We start from the raw sequence: 17,958 nt of genomic DNA, 5'->3' as shown, positions 1-17,958 counted from the left end.
TCTTTTCCTGTGAAGTCAAGATCTTTAGATTGTTAATGCTTGGCATGTGGCTTTGTCCATAGTTGCAATGGAGCTGGGTGGCCCTATTATGGCTCGAGGGATTTGGTCTTATAGTGAGAACTAGGATAGAGAAAATGTGAATCAATGTGTGGTAGCACCAAAGAAAGGCCACGAAAGGTTATTTGTGGAAGGTCTAGGTGATGGGTTATACCATGGGTCAGGATTACACTCGGCCATGGTTCCCCCCTCCATAGATGTACCAGGATACTATCAACGATGATGAGGCTTAATACAAGTTTGTGAAAGAACAATGCCTATATGTCTATTATATTTAGAGTCCATGTATATATTATAAGTGGTGTGCATGTGCATTGGAAAAAGGTGTGCTGGTGTAGAAGCTTCTTCCGTTGAAAAGTCCAACACTTTACTTTCTTTAACACTTTTAATTATGCTTTATTCAACTTTTGCATATGGTTGGAGATAGGAAATTGATTGTTGATGTGTAATGAGGACGACTGATAAGGCAAGTGTGAATGAGGTTAGATTGTCTATAAGAATGAAAGAATTTAGGACACCCCATATGCCACAGGTACATTGGTAAACCATAAACTATGGGTGGTATGTTGGACATGGTTGAATGGATTCGATGCTTCTTAATCCTCTTTTTGAAAAGTTGGTGGCAATGTAGCATACATGCGTGAAGTATGGCGATGTTGATAGAAAGAAGGGAAGGATTATATAGCTTATGCAGCTTGGGGGTAAAATTTTGGATTGATGGACAATGTCAACCTTGGGCATGCAACGTTTTAAGCATCTTGACCTCACTTGATCAACACAGATGTAGGTACGTTTTTTGCCTTGGAGGGAGATGCAAAGCGCTTTAATAGGGTGTATGTGAGGCTTGGGAAAGTTGAGATTTCTATCCGGGACCCTTGGGGCTTTGGAGGTATCCCAGCTCATGCTGCGCTTCATGCATCTATTTGGGAATGAAGTGCATAGCACGGACTCATACCTAGACACAATTGGTAATGCACTCACACACTGGGTAGGCACCTTAGGCCTCTTGTGTGCAAGTGGGGGTTATAAGGTGTCACAATGGCTGGGGGATTCCCTCCCCACCTTGACAGCAAAGTGTTGACGATGTGGAAACAAGACCAATGAAAGGAAAAATGGTGGAAACTTCAAAAATGTGGGATGACAAGTCGTATCGAGCTGATGGGTAGATGAGGCCGGGCCAACAGGATCATTGAACCGAGACGGCGACAAGCCTATCTTGTCTATGGAGCTGTGCCAAAGAGACATGAGATGGATGTGACCGGATAAGGCAAAATATATGCTGATGTGCTCAATAGGCCGATGAAGTCGATATGCATAGTGAGGTGGGGTGATGGGTCACCTTGTGGATCGATGTCCGAGAGCCACGTTTTGGGCTATGCACTAGAAACTTGCAAGAGTTTGGTTGTAAGTGGAAGTGGATTTGGGTTTGGTCTTAGTGATATTTTTTGTTAGACTTGCGAGTTGTTTAACAATTGGACTATCCCAATGATGTACCTAAAATGAAACCTAGTTATAGTAGCTCTACCCTCCATGGGACACACTCTACCACTTAGTGGGGAGCCAAAATAAGCAGTAAAAGGAGGGTGAAGTGTTTTTCTTGCACTTATTGCTTGTCGAGAAGAACATGGATGTCCGTGTTGTGTTGAGATCATCACTTGCCTGAATGCCAGTAGTGACCGGATGTGGTCTTCTTTGTGCCGGTGGGGTCTTACTACTGGCAGTGACAGTTGTGCCTTGTTGCCCCTAGCGTCGGGTTTGGTGTGTCAGTGTCTCGGTCTTCTTATCGAGGAGTTTGTCACTTTGCCGGATGAGGGTGGTTCTTTGAATGTGCCGGCGGGATGGTGCTTGGCTGGGTGCCTTGCGGGCATGTCGGCGACGTGGTTGGCATGCCAGTTGGTTGTCTTGAAGTGTCAAGGTGTTGTTGGAGAAGCCAAGGGTGGCTTGGTGTGGCTAGCAATACTGTCGATAGTAGGTGGTGTTGGTATGCCGGTGGTGGTTTTGGAGGGGTCAGATGCTTAGCTTTGGGATGGCAGTGATGAGGTTGCGGGCGGTCACGGAAAGTGTTGGAGTTGGGCCGGTTCTTATTGGTAAAGTAGTGTGACCGAGATTTATGTTGTTGGGAAGCTGTGTGGGTTGAACTCTCGGGGGTTCTTGTTGTTGGAGAGGCTGGGGGAACTTTCTTACTCACTCACATGCTCTCTCTATCCATTAGGCAGGCCATGGAGATGAAACAACAATTATCACATGTGATGGAGTCCACATCATAGGCAAGCTCTTCCTTTGGTTACTGCTATTCCGGAGTTGGATTGCAACCATTTATACAAACATTGAAGGTCCAAAAATCAGTCTAAAAAGGGAAGCCTACCTCCTTGATATTATAGTTTGCTAGTGACTTAGGACTAGCAAGGCCTCCCATTGACCTCCTCAAAGTGAGCTTCACATCTAATTTTCCAAACGAGCTACCAAAAGTATATGGAAAAATACCAAGTTACAAAAGAATGGGAAATAAGTTACAAAACTTACTTTTTTATTAACCACCAAGGCCCATCGTGCATTTGTCATCCATGTCCAATGCAGCAGACCATGCTAGCATGCTATGAACTACATGTTTCACTGCTCCAATATTGCAAGTTCCTTGAGTAGCTGCTCCATTGCCAAAAGCTTCAAGCCAATGCCTTCATATTGTCAACTCCTAAAAGCACCATTACTGTCATGTCAGGACAAGGGTAAGACTAAGGGAAGTCGATCGGTTTAGGGGAGTCGGGTATAGTTAGCCGGCTAACTAAAGCCCCGACAGCCATTCAGAAAAGTCTGGACTAATGTGGATGGCCAGGGGTATAGTTAGCCGGATAGGGTCCCCTTGTCCTGACAATTACTCGCTCTATCCAAAATCCAAAAGATAAAGACGCTCTTGCAAAACTGACCCATAACATGCACTATCTTGATGCTCACTGTGCGATTGTAGTATTCCAAACCAATATAGCCCCTTTTAGATGCATATTCCAGACTGAGAATTCTTCTGCAGCACGAGAGGAAATGGCCGGCATAATCGAGAGCGCGGAAGCCGATATTGCTGATGAAGGAAAGGAACCCAGCTCCTCAACCATGTCCATGTTGCCTACGTTCCGAAAAACCTCGGCTAGCTCGTGACTGTAGGAGCTCCTCCATGACAGGTTTCTACAAAAAAAAATCTCGACTCTTCCAGGGTGTTGCGCGGAGCCATCCTCAACCCAATCAGACGACAGGGGGTTGCAGAAGCCGACAGCTACGGACAGATGTGAGGGGTTCGGCAGCGGGCGGTACGCGAAGTAGGGGTGACAGCCAACCTAGCGAAATGGCGGCCCTGCGGGCATAGATCCGACGAGGCGCAGGCAGGCAGCGCAGGGTGGCGCACATGCAGGAGGGAGTCGAGGTCAGGCGCCGGAGGCGTCGTGGGCGGAGGAGGAGAGCAGAGGGCCAGCTGCGTGGAGGAAAGCACAGGGTCCACGGGCGGCGTGGTTTATGCTTTTTTAAACTATTATTATTATTTATTAATCAATTAAGTAATTAATTAATTGTTGTTGTATATGTGCGCACCTGCTGTGTGCACGAGCAATGGGTGTAAAGGTGTATGTGTGTGACCGACCAAGTGTATGCCCTATATGCAAAAATGTGCGTGCGTGCACATGCAAATGAAAGTGAATGGGTAATTATGTAAGAGTGTATGCACATGTGTCAGTGGCAGTGCAAGTGCGCAATGTACAAGGTGCAAATGGGTGTGGTGGGTGCACGTGTAGGGTATATGCGTGTGGCATAAATGTAGGTGCACATGCGCATTTTTAGTTATTAATCATTCTCGGTGTGAAGGAAGCACGCGTATACTTGAGCAAGTGGACTATGTTATATACATACAGATGGGCTTAGGGTTCGAGCTTACTGTGCTTGTACTCAGTGTGGCAAGGGTGAAATTTTTTTTGCCCATCCACCCACGACAAAAGCTTGGAGGCCACAATGGGCAGCTTTATTGGCGTGCAATTGAGCTTTGTCTTTCTAGTCCTCCCAGCTTGCGAGTTGGTGTAGTGTGGCACACACGAGTATTGTGGGGTCACAGTGATCTCGATGGTGCCACGGAATGCACTGCTCTCTTTGGTGTTTGGCTCTTCTGTGATGGGAATATGTACGAGTAGGGCCATTGCACATGGGCAAGGTACTACTTCTTGCTACTTAGAGTTCACGGGCTCTTTCAACTTTTTTGAAGGTGGTGTTGGCACATGAGTCAAGGTTGAAGCCATTGCTCTCCGTTTGTATTTAAGCTTTGGAGTTAGTGTCAAAGTTATATTGCTTTGGGTCTTCACTCCATCTTTGGTCAAGCGTTATGATTGCATGGTTGTAAAGGCTTGTGGTATAGGTTTTCTTAAATTTCAAACCCAAATATAGGGGTTTCCTTCGTAGAAGCCTTGTGCTTCTAATAGCATGGTTAGGACCCAATGAAATGTCAGCTTACTGGTGGGATCGAAGTGGGGTCCAAGGTCGCTGCTTGACTCTCTTTGACTTTGGAGATTAGGGTGCATTCCCTGAGGTTTTTGGGACCCAAATGGAAGGTCAAAGTGGGGTCCAAGGTCGCTGCCTGACTCTCTTTGAATTTGGATATTAGGGTGTATTCCTCAAAGTTTTTAGGACCCAAACTAAAGGGTTTTCATCGTAGAAGCCTTGAGCTTCTAACATCTTGACAGGGATTTAATGGGATGGCTTAGGGTTTGGGTAGAACTATGTTTCATGGGGCTCCTGCTTGGTAGATCTCCACTCATGGTTGGGCTTTGAGCTAAATGGTGGCTACTAGGTCATTGCTCGAATATTGAATAATCTACCTTGGCTAGCCACGGTATTCTTGGGTACCCACTTCTTCTTCGTAACCTCCTAGAGTGAGATTGAAGTTTGGGGAGTGGTCTTCATCTTTGCCAGCGACTCCATAATGGTTTGAGGGGGTGGTTCGAAGCAGCAAGGTGAGAGGAGTGTTGAGTATTAGGAGATACCTGAGGTGCTGGCTTATGAGTGGAGGACGAGGCTTATAATATTAATAAGTTCGGGGTACCCTCATCCACTAGGGGTATAATAACGATTCCATGGGATGTTGATAAGTTCGGGGTGCCCTCATCCACCAAGGGTATAATAACCATTGCATGGGGAAGCTTGAGTGTTGTGATTCTATTTCACAAGCTAGGAGTGTTGAGTATTAGGAGTTACTTGAGGTGATGGCTTGTGAGTGGAGGACGAGGCTTGGAATATTGATAAGTTTGGAGTGCCCTGATCCACCAGGGATATAATAACGATTCCATGGGATGTTGATAAGTTTGGGGTGCCCTCATCCACCAAGGGTATAATAAACATTCCATGGCGAATCTCGAGTGTTATGGTTCTATTTCACCAGCTATGATACAATACGTGGCCGCTATCCATCCCCTTTCGAGGATGATGTTCTCTTTCTTGGGGATCACATAATTCAAGTTTAGCTCCAATATAAAATTAAGCTTCAAAACAATCGACGATTATAAATTTGGAAATTTTTACCACGCTAATGGTTGCGAGGGTTGGGTGGCCTAAGGAGGTCCACATCTCCCAAGACAACATGTGGCTAGCCCCGATGTCAACTAAGGTGGGCCATTGCTGCCTATGTTGTGATGAGGCTTGGGTGGCCTAACGATGTCCGCATCTCCCAAGATAGCACATTGTGGCTAGCCTCGATGTCAACTAAGGGGTAGGCCATGCAACTCGGTGATCTTTCTAGGAAAACTCTAGCTCAAGGTGAGCGGTCCACTACCGTTGGTTCTATTTCAAACATGTCGCGACACAAATAGGGGTGTGATTTTAGTATCATTCAATCGTGAAAACCTTATTCTAGGCTTCTGTGGAAGAGTGTATGGTAACGAGAACATGAATCCAATCCTCATAGTTACACTTCAGAGTTCATATTCTTGGTCCTCATCTTCACCATTCCACATCTTGTTTACAAGCTCTGCAGATGTAAATTTCAATTGACGTGGTCCAAGCGGTTGTGTCAGACTCATTAGCAAGTATGCCTCGACCCATGGGATGACTCGTCCTTGTTTTTAAATTTATTTTCAAGGATTGACTGCCTTTGCATATGTAAATGTGATTGGTTTTCCGATCGTGAACTAGCCTTACATCTCTCTCATGTAAGGCTTTCCGAGGATCATGGTGTACGACCCTCTTCTCTAAAAATCCATCACCATGAATGTGTGGTGGAAGCTTACCTCGAAGGTCTTAATCTTTGTATCCTAAAGGGTTTCCAAAGGTTTAGTTGTATTCCCGTAGGCAAGCTTGACCACAACACTTATGCCTACGAGTGGTGGGCTTCCAAGGCCTCCCAACAATCCTTGGTGATTATGTTAACACTACTACCACCATCCAAGATTGTAGCGACCGTTGTTCCTTTATAGACGATAGGCAATACAATATATATTTCATCACTTTTAAAGTAGTTTCCAAGCTTGTTCATGGGTACTTTTGGCTATCCTTTTATATTGGGTATGGAAGGAGAGCGCTCACTATGGCACGGCTCATCCTCCTCCTCTTTAGGTTCAAGTTCAGCAGTGTGGAATAAGTCTCTCTAAAGTTGATAATTTCCTTGTAAAAGAGAGCTTATTGGGACTTGGACTTCCAAGGATAAGAAGGCTATGATGTGTGCTATGTCTCCCGAGAAATATTCATGCTCACTTAGCTCGTACTCACTTAGAGGTGGGATTGGACCTACCAATATGTACGAGAGGTGCAGTTATCCCCTTCCCTAGGAGGCGATACCTCTGATGGGGTCAAATGATGTCACATCACAGTAAATATTTTGATGCTGATGATGATCCATAGAAGGCCAAATTTCATCTCCCATTGAATTCTGCTTCCTACATCTAGCAATGTGAAATCTAATCGGATTGGTTCCAAAGGTACAGTCTTCAGATGTAGCTCTTTTTATGGAGTGGGGTTCAAGCGTAAAATGAGTGGTTCATTCTTGACCACTTACAAGTATTGTCTCTAGTTTAGCATGCACCTTTCTTTTGGGCTTGTTTCATCCAACACAAAAAGTTGGGGTACTCTTTGAGTTTCTTTGGAAAGTTTGTGTAGTCAACGGGTTTTTGGGAAGAGCTGGTTTGAATGGGAGATCTCTTGTTGTCTCCATGAGGAAGGCAACTTTGGAGCTATTGTGCGAACCCATTTCAATGGTGACAATGTTCATTTCCCTTGACAATTGATTGCACGTTGCATTTTTGCATGCTCAAGGTCTTCTTCTTTTGAACCTCTGGTTTTGAATCGGTAGCCTTTTTAGGAGTTGTTTGCAACCTTTGGTGGAGCTTGCACCTTTGGCTCTTGGGCTACTGGCTTTGAAGTCAAAACTTGAGCTTCTTTCTTAGTGGCTTGGAGTCTTGTCATGGAATTAAGGGGGACTATATGAATAAGTCCTCCTTACATGCTGAACAAGTTAAGGCTCACCGAAGCTGTTGATGCTCTTGTTCCAATGGAGTGATTATCACTTTGTTAGGACTATCCTTGAAGACATGTTCGAATCCACACTTGTAACATGTGCCTCCATGTAAAATAACATTGGGGTTTGGCATTGGATTTGAGAATGGAGTTGGGACACTAGCTGTGATGGTTCTATGAGGACACTTGGCAACACGGTACGGGCCCTTGCAATGGAAGAGAATTAGTGGCCTATGTGGCATGTTGCTCAAGTCTCTCACCCTTTGTTGCATCATGGCTTTGAATAAGGAGGTAGTGTCAATGGCAAGGGGTTGCCCTAGGTATTCATGTGAATCATATTGCTCATATACCTCATATCTCTTCTATTCTGGAATCTTTAAGTAATGTGGAAAAGTCACCAAGTACTATTGTACTGGAGTGGTTCCAAGAGGAACCGGCTGGGGTGGTAACACCAAGGGTGGGTACATACCTCTTGGTATAGGGTTCTAATACATGAACACTAGATTATGCGTCGATTGAGAAGCATTTGGTATGTAGTGGTTGCTTTGGGGAGCATAAGTTATGGTGCAAGGTTTCCCTCATACTAATAATGGATTGTATTGTGGTTCCCATGCCGTTGGCAAATGAGCACAAATTTGTTGTTTTCTAGGCCTTAGCATCGAACACTCTATACCTGTATGATCTCGTCAATAAATCACGGCACAAAACCATCTCTCTTCATGGAAATAGGTGTGGGTGTCCTACTTGAGGTGCTGGTTGGGGCTAGCCTTGAGGTTGCCCTTGGCGTTTGACCTACCACACTGTTGGAGCCTAAATGGTTGAGCATATTCTCTATCAACTCGTCCATGCTTATGTCCTCAAATGAGACTCTGGTTGGTGATGGTTGGGTGCCCTTGGCCAATGAGGATTTGGATGATGTATCCCCTATCACTTGGTTTGGGTGGAATCTACCAGATCTATTACCTTGTAGGTAGCACTCATCAAAGATGTAGTGGCCAAGAGGGTAGTGAAGCCTCTTGCTCTTAAGACCGATCATAAATTGATCGATGAGTTATATTCAGTCCGCAAGTGCTGCATCTCATATGGAGATAGTTGGTTCTAGCAACGCAATCTTGCATTATTTCTTTCTCCTGGTTAAAGTTATATATATGTGCGATGGGGCTCTATCTGGCTCCATTGGACGAGAATCCCACAATGAAAGTGTGTCTCAAGACTTAGCCTTTTCAAGTACGTTTAGAGATTCAAATCACTAGCCTGCTGCTTTACCTTCGAGGCAAAGTCCGAATGAACAGATCTTAGTGGGATCGTCAATCCTTTTCATGGCTTCGTAAATTTTATTGAACTTCTCTAGTATTGAATGGGTTCTCCAATTTCATCAAATTTGGTTATCATCCTTTAGATGTGGATTGGCTTTGTTTTTCCTAACTTTGACCCTTAGGTATTATATTTGTGGTGGCAACCCCTCTTTCCATTTCAAATGCCATCATAAGCATGTCTTTTGCATATTCACATGGTGGTGGGAAATGTAAGGGAATGGTTGCACAAAACCCTATGTTTCAAGGTTTGGGATTTCTTACCCCATGGAGTTGGCCTCTGTGCAATTTATAATGGCACTTGTGCTCCACCGGCCTAGCTTTGAGGTTGTAGTGGACTGAGGACACATTGTAAGAATGATATCGTGAATCCCTTTGTGTTGAGGTAGTCCTAGACACTGGCTCTTTACCCTTCCTCATGTTCCATCTTCCTTGTCCAAACAGAGAAGGACTAGAACTTGATTCCATGGTAAAGGCTCTTCTATAATGGGCTCTTGTGGAGAATAAGACTCCTGCTTACACTGTGTGCACTTGATTTTGGATGTATTGAGGGATACTTATCCCTAGTGGTGCAGCAAAAGAGACATGTCCCGATTGCCATACATGTAGTTGTTGGACCACTTGTTGGTCATGGTCTGTTTTGGATAATCCCAACTCAAAATCAACATTCAACGTTCGAAACATTGTGGTATCGGACATGGTTTGAACACTTCCTCTTGAAGCGAATTTTAAAATTCCTAGTTGTGCTCTCACTCTCCTTCATTAGAAGAATTTTCCTTAGAATTTACATATTATATGACAAAAAATCTTCCAATGATATGAGTATATATATTCATACAAGTCTTTATGGTAGTAAAATATTCTAAGAACATAAGTAGGTATATCCATAGGAGTCTTTATGGCAGTAATAATTGGTCTGTACAATGTTAGGTATATTTACCTCTAGACTCATATCTCCAACCAAGATCACGTTGCAGGCTCACGAGTCTAGGCTCATGGGTCATGTCTCCAAGCTTACATTTACAGGCTTACGTATCTAGACTCCATCCTTTCCGCAAGACGGTGGACTCATGTCTTCTACTTGAGAGCTGGGTTTTCTAGTTTTTGGTGATTTTTGTGCTTTTTTGGACTTAATGGGATGTGCTTAATGATCGTAATTCTAATTAAGAATTGTGATGCAATTATAACTATTATTTGATTATTATTTTTATGGATTTGCATGCTTTTAAGCTACCAATTCAAACAATGCATGAAAAATTATAGAAAATATGAAATGCATGAACAAAAATTGACTGTCCACTCTAGATCAACCTAATGGAGCTCAATGCTCATGTTTTTTTGGAGTGGATTTCACTCCTAATCACAATTGCTAAGCTAATCTTTGACTCAAAGCAATGAAATCGAAGCCTTAGACTTTAATTTCATGTAAATCATCAATGAACGAAGGTTTTGTCTCTCCAATAGAGAAAACTAAAATACTCTAAAGTGATTAAACTTCAAAGAATAGTCAAAAGCAACAAACAAACACACCCAATGGCTCTTTAAAAAATGGCTCTAAAAAATATATTTTTGGGTAATTCCTATAGCTTGGAAAAGATAGATAAATAGAGCTAAACCCTAGGCTAGTCCCTCTGCTGGTGATAGATATATTCAAGTCAAGAGCTTACCTTAGCCTTTCTAAAGCATGTATTGTTGAGTCTTTGCCTTAGAGCCGTGATGTGTTACTTTCCTATGTGAGAGTGCTAGCTCGTCCACTGCGTCTCCACTCCGTTGCCACACTGGAACGCTTCTTTGCCAAGGAGTGAATGGAGAGCTCTATCTGCCTAGATGACAACAAGAGGCGGTCCTTCGTGATGGTTCTCTCACAAAAGGTAGGAAAAGAAAAGCTAATGGAAGAGCAAAACCTACAATCAAACCTATTCAAACAAGCATCCATCTAACATATAAGAATCCAATAGCAAGCAAGCAAGAAGAGAGAAGACGGGAAGCTCACAAGAAAACTACTACAAAAAAAAAACAATTGTGTATTACTTATTGTAAAAAATGACTTATATACAAGTGACTAGTTTTCACACTAGAATAACCAAATTTAAAAAAAGCCTAGTATCTCTACTCCACATAAAAGCAATTGTAACATTGTTCACTCACCTCACTAGCCCATCTTATTAGCTTCTAAGGAGCCACCCAGTGGTTGATAGAGTAATCTTTATTTTTTGTAAATGCCAAATTTTGGAGCATGTACAATTGTAACCTAGCATTGATGCAAACATCAAAAAAGGTGATCATCCTTAGTCATGTCAAAAGTACAACTTATCATAGTATATACCCATATGTTTTTCAACATAAGTTTTTTTTGTCATTATTCATCTCGAGCACAAAGATATTGTACCTTCTACTAGCATTGAAAGAACAATGCATTAGTAAGATTAGATTATCCAAAGGCACACACAAGGGTTAATTGTACAAAAGAACATCATGAATTCTTCTCAAAGAATCATTTAGTGAGGTGTTTTGAGGCCTTGGCACTTATTTGTTTGACATGAAAATGCCTAATTTGACAACAAATATTTTTTCCTAGCCTCTTGCTTATGTATATATTAAGCTTCTATACTAAAAGTCTCATGTAAAATGTGAATGTTGGGTTTTTACCTTCAAAGAACTAGTTAGTCTTAGCCATTATGCATATACAAAAAGAAGCTTTCTAACTGCACAAATATAACTACGTGTGCAAGTAGAATTATAATAAAAAAAGGCTTGTTGCCAATGCTGAAATTTGAAGCCTTCCAAGGGAATCAAAGCCCTTTGAACCTTCTATAGAAGGCCTCTTAGAAAATAGGGTTGCAAAAGAACGACACTATTTTGAAAAATTCTCTAAATTTTACACAAGAACATATATATATTTTCAAGGACAACCTAGTTTATGGCCTCCAAATTGAAGGTTAGGGTAGGCCTTCAAATTTCAGCCCTGCTTGTTGCCTTATGACATTTTATACCTACAAGCACATGTAATCCCAAAGCTTATCGCCATTTCTTGGCTTAAAATGATCAAATGCTGGAGATGTTACACAGGCGTGCCTACTCCAATTCAAGCCATGGCTCCAAACGTTCATATGATGTCATTAACAGTAGCGCATGTGATATCAAGCTACTAGCCTCAAGTCTTGGTCATTTTGATCTCTCGCTCACAGCCACCATTGAGCCAAACAAGCAGAGTGGTATGCGTTTATGCTATACTTACATTCAGTTCTCTCTTCACCCCTATCATGGTTGAGTGTCACAACCATGATGAATATAATTTACTTTAATTATGTATCATCCGTAACACTCATCACATGAAAGAGAGCAGCCCACACATACCCTTGATTACCTTAACCCTCATCACATGAAAGAGAGCAGCCCACACAAACCCTTGATTATGAATGTGTACAAGAGCATTAGCACCTGCGTCCCATGAGGTAACTTAAGAGGACTAGGAAAAACCTTGCTCTCATTGAATGCGGATTTCTTGTTGGCTAGTTTCTGCAAGACTCAAGGAACATTTCAGAACTAACCAATCACATTCAAGCTTCCTGACATCTTTATTTTCTTCGCTTTCCTCTTCTATGCGGGACGCAGGTCTTAGTGGCTCATTAATATTTACACATGCCAAGAACAAAGAAATTCAGGTAGCATTAATTACACATAATGAATAGGCTCTGCACAAAAGGCAGAATCACTTCAAAAAAGCTGCCATAGTTGATTTCAATCCTATCGTCGCATGAGTGGAATAATTTTAATCCTGTTCATCACTATCATTGAGAGTATCAGCATCACTCGGTGTATTTTCTATAGCTGCTGCAGGCCCATCTGAGCCTGGATGGTTTGGGGAGCTCGCCCCACAAATGCTTTGGACTGAACAATCAAACAAAAAAAAAAAGGTAACTAAAGGCATGCCCCACCAGAGCTTCTGAATAGTTCCTGACCAACCATCAGACACAGTTCTGCTCAAATCTCACCTGACGTCATCAATTTGTGAGCCGCATTTTGTATGAACTGGATCTCTTGTTGGTGAGAAACTACAAACTTACTCTGTAGGTGAAAAAAAATCCACTTCAGCTAAAGAAACAAGAAACTCTCTCTCTCTCTCTCTCTCTCTCTCTCTCTCTCTCTCGCGCGCGCGCGCACTTGAATCATGGCCCCGTAACCCTAACCCTAACCTGCGTTTTGCCCTAAATTGCACAAAACCTAATCCCTGGTTTCCTCTCTCTTTGTGCTGCCCTAATCACTGCTCCTCTCTTTGATAAAGAATCAAGAAACTGTCTCTCTCTCTCTCTCTCTCTCTCTCTCTCTCTCTCTCTCTCTCTCTCACACACTTGAATCATGGCCGGCAACCCTAACCCTAACCTGCCTTTTGCCCTAAATTGCACAAAACCTAATCCCTGGTTTCCTCTCTCCTCGTGCTCCCCTAATCACTGCTCCTCTCTTTGAAACCCTAAACCACAGATTTCTCTCTCTTCACTGCCTGCACAACAGCCCTCCCTTGTTTTCGCTGCCTCCTCCTTTGTTTTGTGCAGCTGGTTTTTGCCTCTGTTGGGCATCATCTCGGCTGGTTCTTTTTTGCCCGCAATAGTCACCTACACACTGCTCCTCGCCTGCATTCATGCACCTCTCCCCCATTCAATTAGCAATTTTCACTTTACTCTCTCTCTCTCTCTCTCTCTCTCTCTCTCTCTCTCTCTCTCTCGTTCCCCCATTTCCCCCCAAATTTCAGGCAAAACTCGATTTTGCCCCCCTTTTTCGATTTTTCTTGCAGCCACAGCACACTATTTAGCATCTACTGAAAATCCAACCATGCAATCCCCCCCCCCCCGCCCCCCCCCCCCCCCCCCCCCCCCCCCCCCAAAAAAAAAAAAGAGAACCAGAAAATGTGTGTGTCTCTCTCTCTCTCTCTCTCTCTCTCCGTGCGGAATGGCAACACACAATAATAGTAAATGGACAGTATTGAGAAAAATGTTTTTTGAGAACGCTGCCTGGAACCAGCCACAATTGACCTCAGGATGGATGCTGAAGCAACCACTCAATGGGTTGGTGCTAAGTACATCCCAATGGTGGAAGTGGCACACAAACGACATCCAAATGTAGACCAAAATGCCATCATGCAAGCGAAATAGGAAGAGGAAAACGCCAACAATCTTGTGCATTGAGTGTACGAGTGATTGGGCTTCTTGCATGAGCTTCCCCCAAAGTAGATGGATCATGGGGAACAGCTATGTAAACAGGTGAGCGTATATGACATGCCATTCATTGATGTGTAGAGAGCAGGGGGAGGCCTCTTTTGCTAAAATTCAAGGATAGTCTTTCCCATCGGGCTCTTGAAAGGCAATGACCTCATCCCTTTGCAGGTGGAGCAAAGGAAGGTTGGCATGATACAGGTTCACAAGGCACACAAAGCAGAATCAGCGTATAGAGGGCAGACACGCACCACTAGGAGGGGAGGAGTTTAGAAGTAAAGGGGGAAAAAGGAAGAGAGACCGGGGGGGGGGGGGGGGTGGGGGTTGGTTTGGGCAGAGATTAGGAGGAGTGGCATGCCTATTCAGGCCCCACCTACGCAGAGTGCTAACAGCGGTCAGGCGGGATGAGAAGGCCCATTTCATGTGTATGCGTTTAGCCCGACCAGGCTCCCAGATATTACACATTAATTCCCACCAAAGACATCTGGCTATGCACGGGATTTGTTGTAGGATGGACAGCCGCCTTTATTTGCAGATATTGTGGAGTTCGCACATCCTCCTGTTGGGAACTTCAATGCACGGACAGCCGAGATGCAGGTACATATATGTATGACTTTCATGCAGACCCAGTTATGCTTGCTGACATAGACCCTATGGAGCTATCGCTACAGTGGTCATCACAAGACGGGTCTTCACAGGACACTGGGGACATCACTAGCTATGGCAGTGGTTTCTTGGACATGGGAGCTGCATGAGTTGTTGATCTAAAACTGGGGTCTCTTGCTCTTATGCAACATATCCAGGACTTCACCATCACCCATGAAGGAAGATCACACATACCTAGCCTTCACTGTATCTTGCCCCCCTTGCCACACACCCCAAATCCCCCCACATCCACTTTCACCCACATTCATTTTCACCACAACCTTGACTTAAGCTACTATGATCACTTATACTGCCGCACAACCGAACTCAATCTCTCATCATCACTCTCAGCCATCACAACACATCTCATATCTATTCTACACGAATCTCGACCACCTCAGATCTCTGCACGTGAAATGCAGAGAGATTTCCATCCCCTCACCCATCGGAAGAAGCGTGCATTCTTGGCAAAGCGCGAGTACCAACTCTTTCCAAGTGCATATAGCTCAGACGCACGGTGCTTTTTGGGGGAATGAAAGACACCCACACCCATCAGTCACCCTCTCATATGGGAGACCTACACATGCCACCTATATGACATCCTGAATCAGTCCCACCTTGATTTATCCCACATCCCTTGCCCTACATCTGCCAGCTTTTTCACCACTGCCAATGTTACCAAAACACTATTGAAGTTGCATGATAGTAGAGCCAAGGACCACAATGACCTCCGCACAGAGCACTTTGCACATGGATCCACCACCTTGGCCCCTATCCTTGCGCAAATCTTCAATAGGAGTTTGTGTGAAGGCCTTCCCCCCTCCTGGACCACAATAACTACCAGACTATAATGATTGGCCACATTGTCCCTATCCATAAGCTAGGAGACCCTACGGAACCCAATAACTACCAGACCATCACGATTGCCCACGGCCAAGATCTATGAGGCTGTACTGGAGGCAGAAATTGGCACTCTGGCAGAGGGGCATAGGCAAAGAACACCAACAAGACATGCAGGCTTTAGAAGAAACTATTCCACATTGGATCACATCTTTACCCTCAAGCCAGCCGCCATCATTGGGGAGGCTAGGGCACCCCGGAAGTGGGTGCTTATAAGAGCTCCACTTTCCACCTAAGATGATTTGGGGAGTGATGGCATTATACTAACAGGGTTCCTTCACCCGGGACCTTTCCGGAGAGATCGGTAGCACTATTGGGGTCAAACAGGGCTGCCCACTCTCTCCTACACTCTTTGGGCTATAAATTGATGAAAACTTGGAATTCATTGATCGATTAGGTGGCACGGGCTCACAGCTAGCTCATACAATGATACCCATTCTCTTATATGCAGATGACATAGTCCACAATTCAGACTCAGCTGAGGATTGCAATGACATATGGATGCACTGCAGGCTTTTTGTGATATGAAAGAGACCTCATAGTAAATCTTGGGGAAGACCAAGATTATGCTTTCTAACACCTATCCATATGCAGCCAGCCACTCTTTTACATATAGAGGACATGAGGTTGAGTTGGTCAAATCATATGTATATTTGGGGATCACTTTCATTGGCCCACTTTTTATTATGCACCCCGCCACCCGGCACGTTTGGCACGAGGATATGCTGCCCTTGCTCGTTTGAAGAGGCAATGTTTTCGAGCGCACTTCCAAGAACCTAGCACCAAATGCTGGTTATATGATACTTTGGTCCAGCTGGCAATGATGTATGGGGCGTCTTTTTGGGGACCAAGCCAGGGAGAGGAGGATTGACTAGAGTGGAGAGACTGCAAGTTATGATGCTCTCACGCATGATCAAGAGTAAGCCATCAGTGCCACATGCCATAGCATTGGCCGAGTTTGGATCAGCCCCTCTCGTCATAGATGCCATGGTCCAATCCATCCCATACATACAACACATCTACACACTACTTAGAGATCGCCTCCCACAATTGGCCTTGGAGTTACGTATCTGATGCTAACCATAGGGACAGTTGGACTACCCTTGGGTTAGAGGGCCCAAAAGATTAGGAAAGCAAGCTGATTATAGTGGCCTAAGGTTATAGACATTTATTAATAATCCCATAAGTGACTACTTATGCTTTTATGGGGGTTACTATATAAGTGGGATGAGTGGATCTACTGTGCATGTTATTGACTTGAGGACAAGATGGATCTGTACCTAGAACTGAAGATTGATCCACTCATGGATCTATCCATCCATGATGGAGATAGCTCGCCAAGGGTCTTGGCTAGGCAAACCTTGGCGGCATGGGACACCAAGGTTAACAGGCATGAATCTATGATGGAAAAAGCCTTAGCCCTATGCTTGTAGGGTGATCCTATTGGCGGCATGGGATACCAAGGTTAACAGGCATGAATCTATGATGGACAAAGCCTTCGCCCTATGCTTGTAGGGTGATCCTATTGGCAGCATCTATGTGAGCCTGAGCCTGCAAACCTTAATTTGGACTTCTAACTGTCGTGAGAGAAACTGGATATTCATTTCGTGAATCCCTTACAATTGGGATCAGAGCGTCCTAAACCGGGAGGCACAAAGATGAAGCCCGGAGCAAGATGCTTGTAAAGTCCTTCATCGCTTTTATTAGGTTTTACGAAAAGCAAGTATTACTCTAAATCGCTTTGCTAAGATTTTGATTCATACTCCAAAGATTGAAGTTAATGCTTGTAGAGAAGAGTTAGGGTTTGTTTATTGAGGTCGTTGCATGATGAGATAGGTGGTCTTGAGGGAGGAGGAGAAGAGAGCGTAGAGAGTGTGCCATGATATTTTTTTACTAGGTGGGTGGGTTTTTTAAGCGTATGCATGGGCTTGTTATCGAAGCATGTGCGTTGGCTGTCCCACTCATATAAGTGTGGTAGTATGTTAAGGTACGCATTTAGGTACGGGTTCAGATTTTGAGGTACGTTAAATACCTAAGGTACGTAAAAACATAAAAATTATACTATATAGTGTATATATATATAGAAAAATGAATAAAAAACTGCAAACTTTAAATTTGGAAAACAACAACAACAACAAAATTACCAAAATGAGAGCTCTCAGTGAACAAAAGCATAAATAGGTTTCATGAAATGGAATCACTCAAACGTTCAGCACCCATGACTCAAATACCATGGGTTACATACTATAAGCAATCAATCAAATTTAAAAGTTAAAAGACACTTTACTATCTAGAGAAGCCAAAAAATAAAAGTTCTAATCACTAGTGTCACTATCACTTCACAGTGCAGAGCGCTTAAT

The 17,958-nt window shown here is 43.7% G+C and overlaps 1 protein-coding gene across 1 annotated transcript in view; it reads right to left on the bottom strand.

Moving 5' to 3' along the window:
- Positions 1–11,938: 11,938 nt before the first annotated feature.
- Positions 11,939–17,958, bottom strand: part of LOC147608229 (HVA22-like protein k) — a 126,377-nt gene continuing 120,357 nt past the window's right edge. The window contains exons 7-8 of the mRNA XM_086788919.1: positions 12,839–12,911; positions 11,939–12,734 (exon numbers count right to left, since the gene is read on the bottom strand). Coding sequence (XP_086645045.1) covers positions 12,616–12,734; positions 12,839–12,911 — 192 coding nt within the window. The 3' untranslated portion in view covers positions 11,939–12,615. The remainder of the gene's footprint in view (positions 12,735–12,838; positions 12,912–17,958) is intronic.

This window comes from Cibotium barometz, chromosome 53 (assembly GCF_041138505.1).
Source record: "Cibotium barometz isolate CiBa-2024 chromosome 53, ASM4113850v1, whole genome shotgun sequence".
Classification (NCBI taxonomy): Eukaryota; Viridiplantae; Streptophyta; class Polypodiopsida; order Cyatheales; family Cibotiaceae; genus Cibotium; species Cibotium barometz.
The sequence above is the reverse complement of the archived record's forward strand: the minus strand, read 5'-3'. Positions and strand labels throughout refer to the sequence as shown.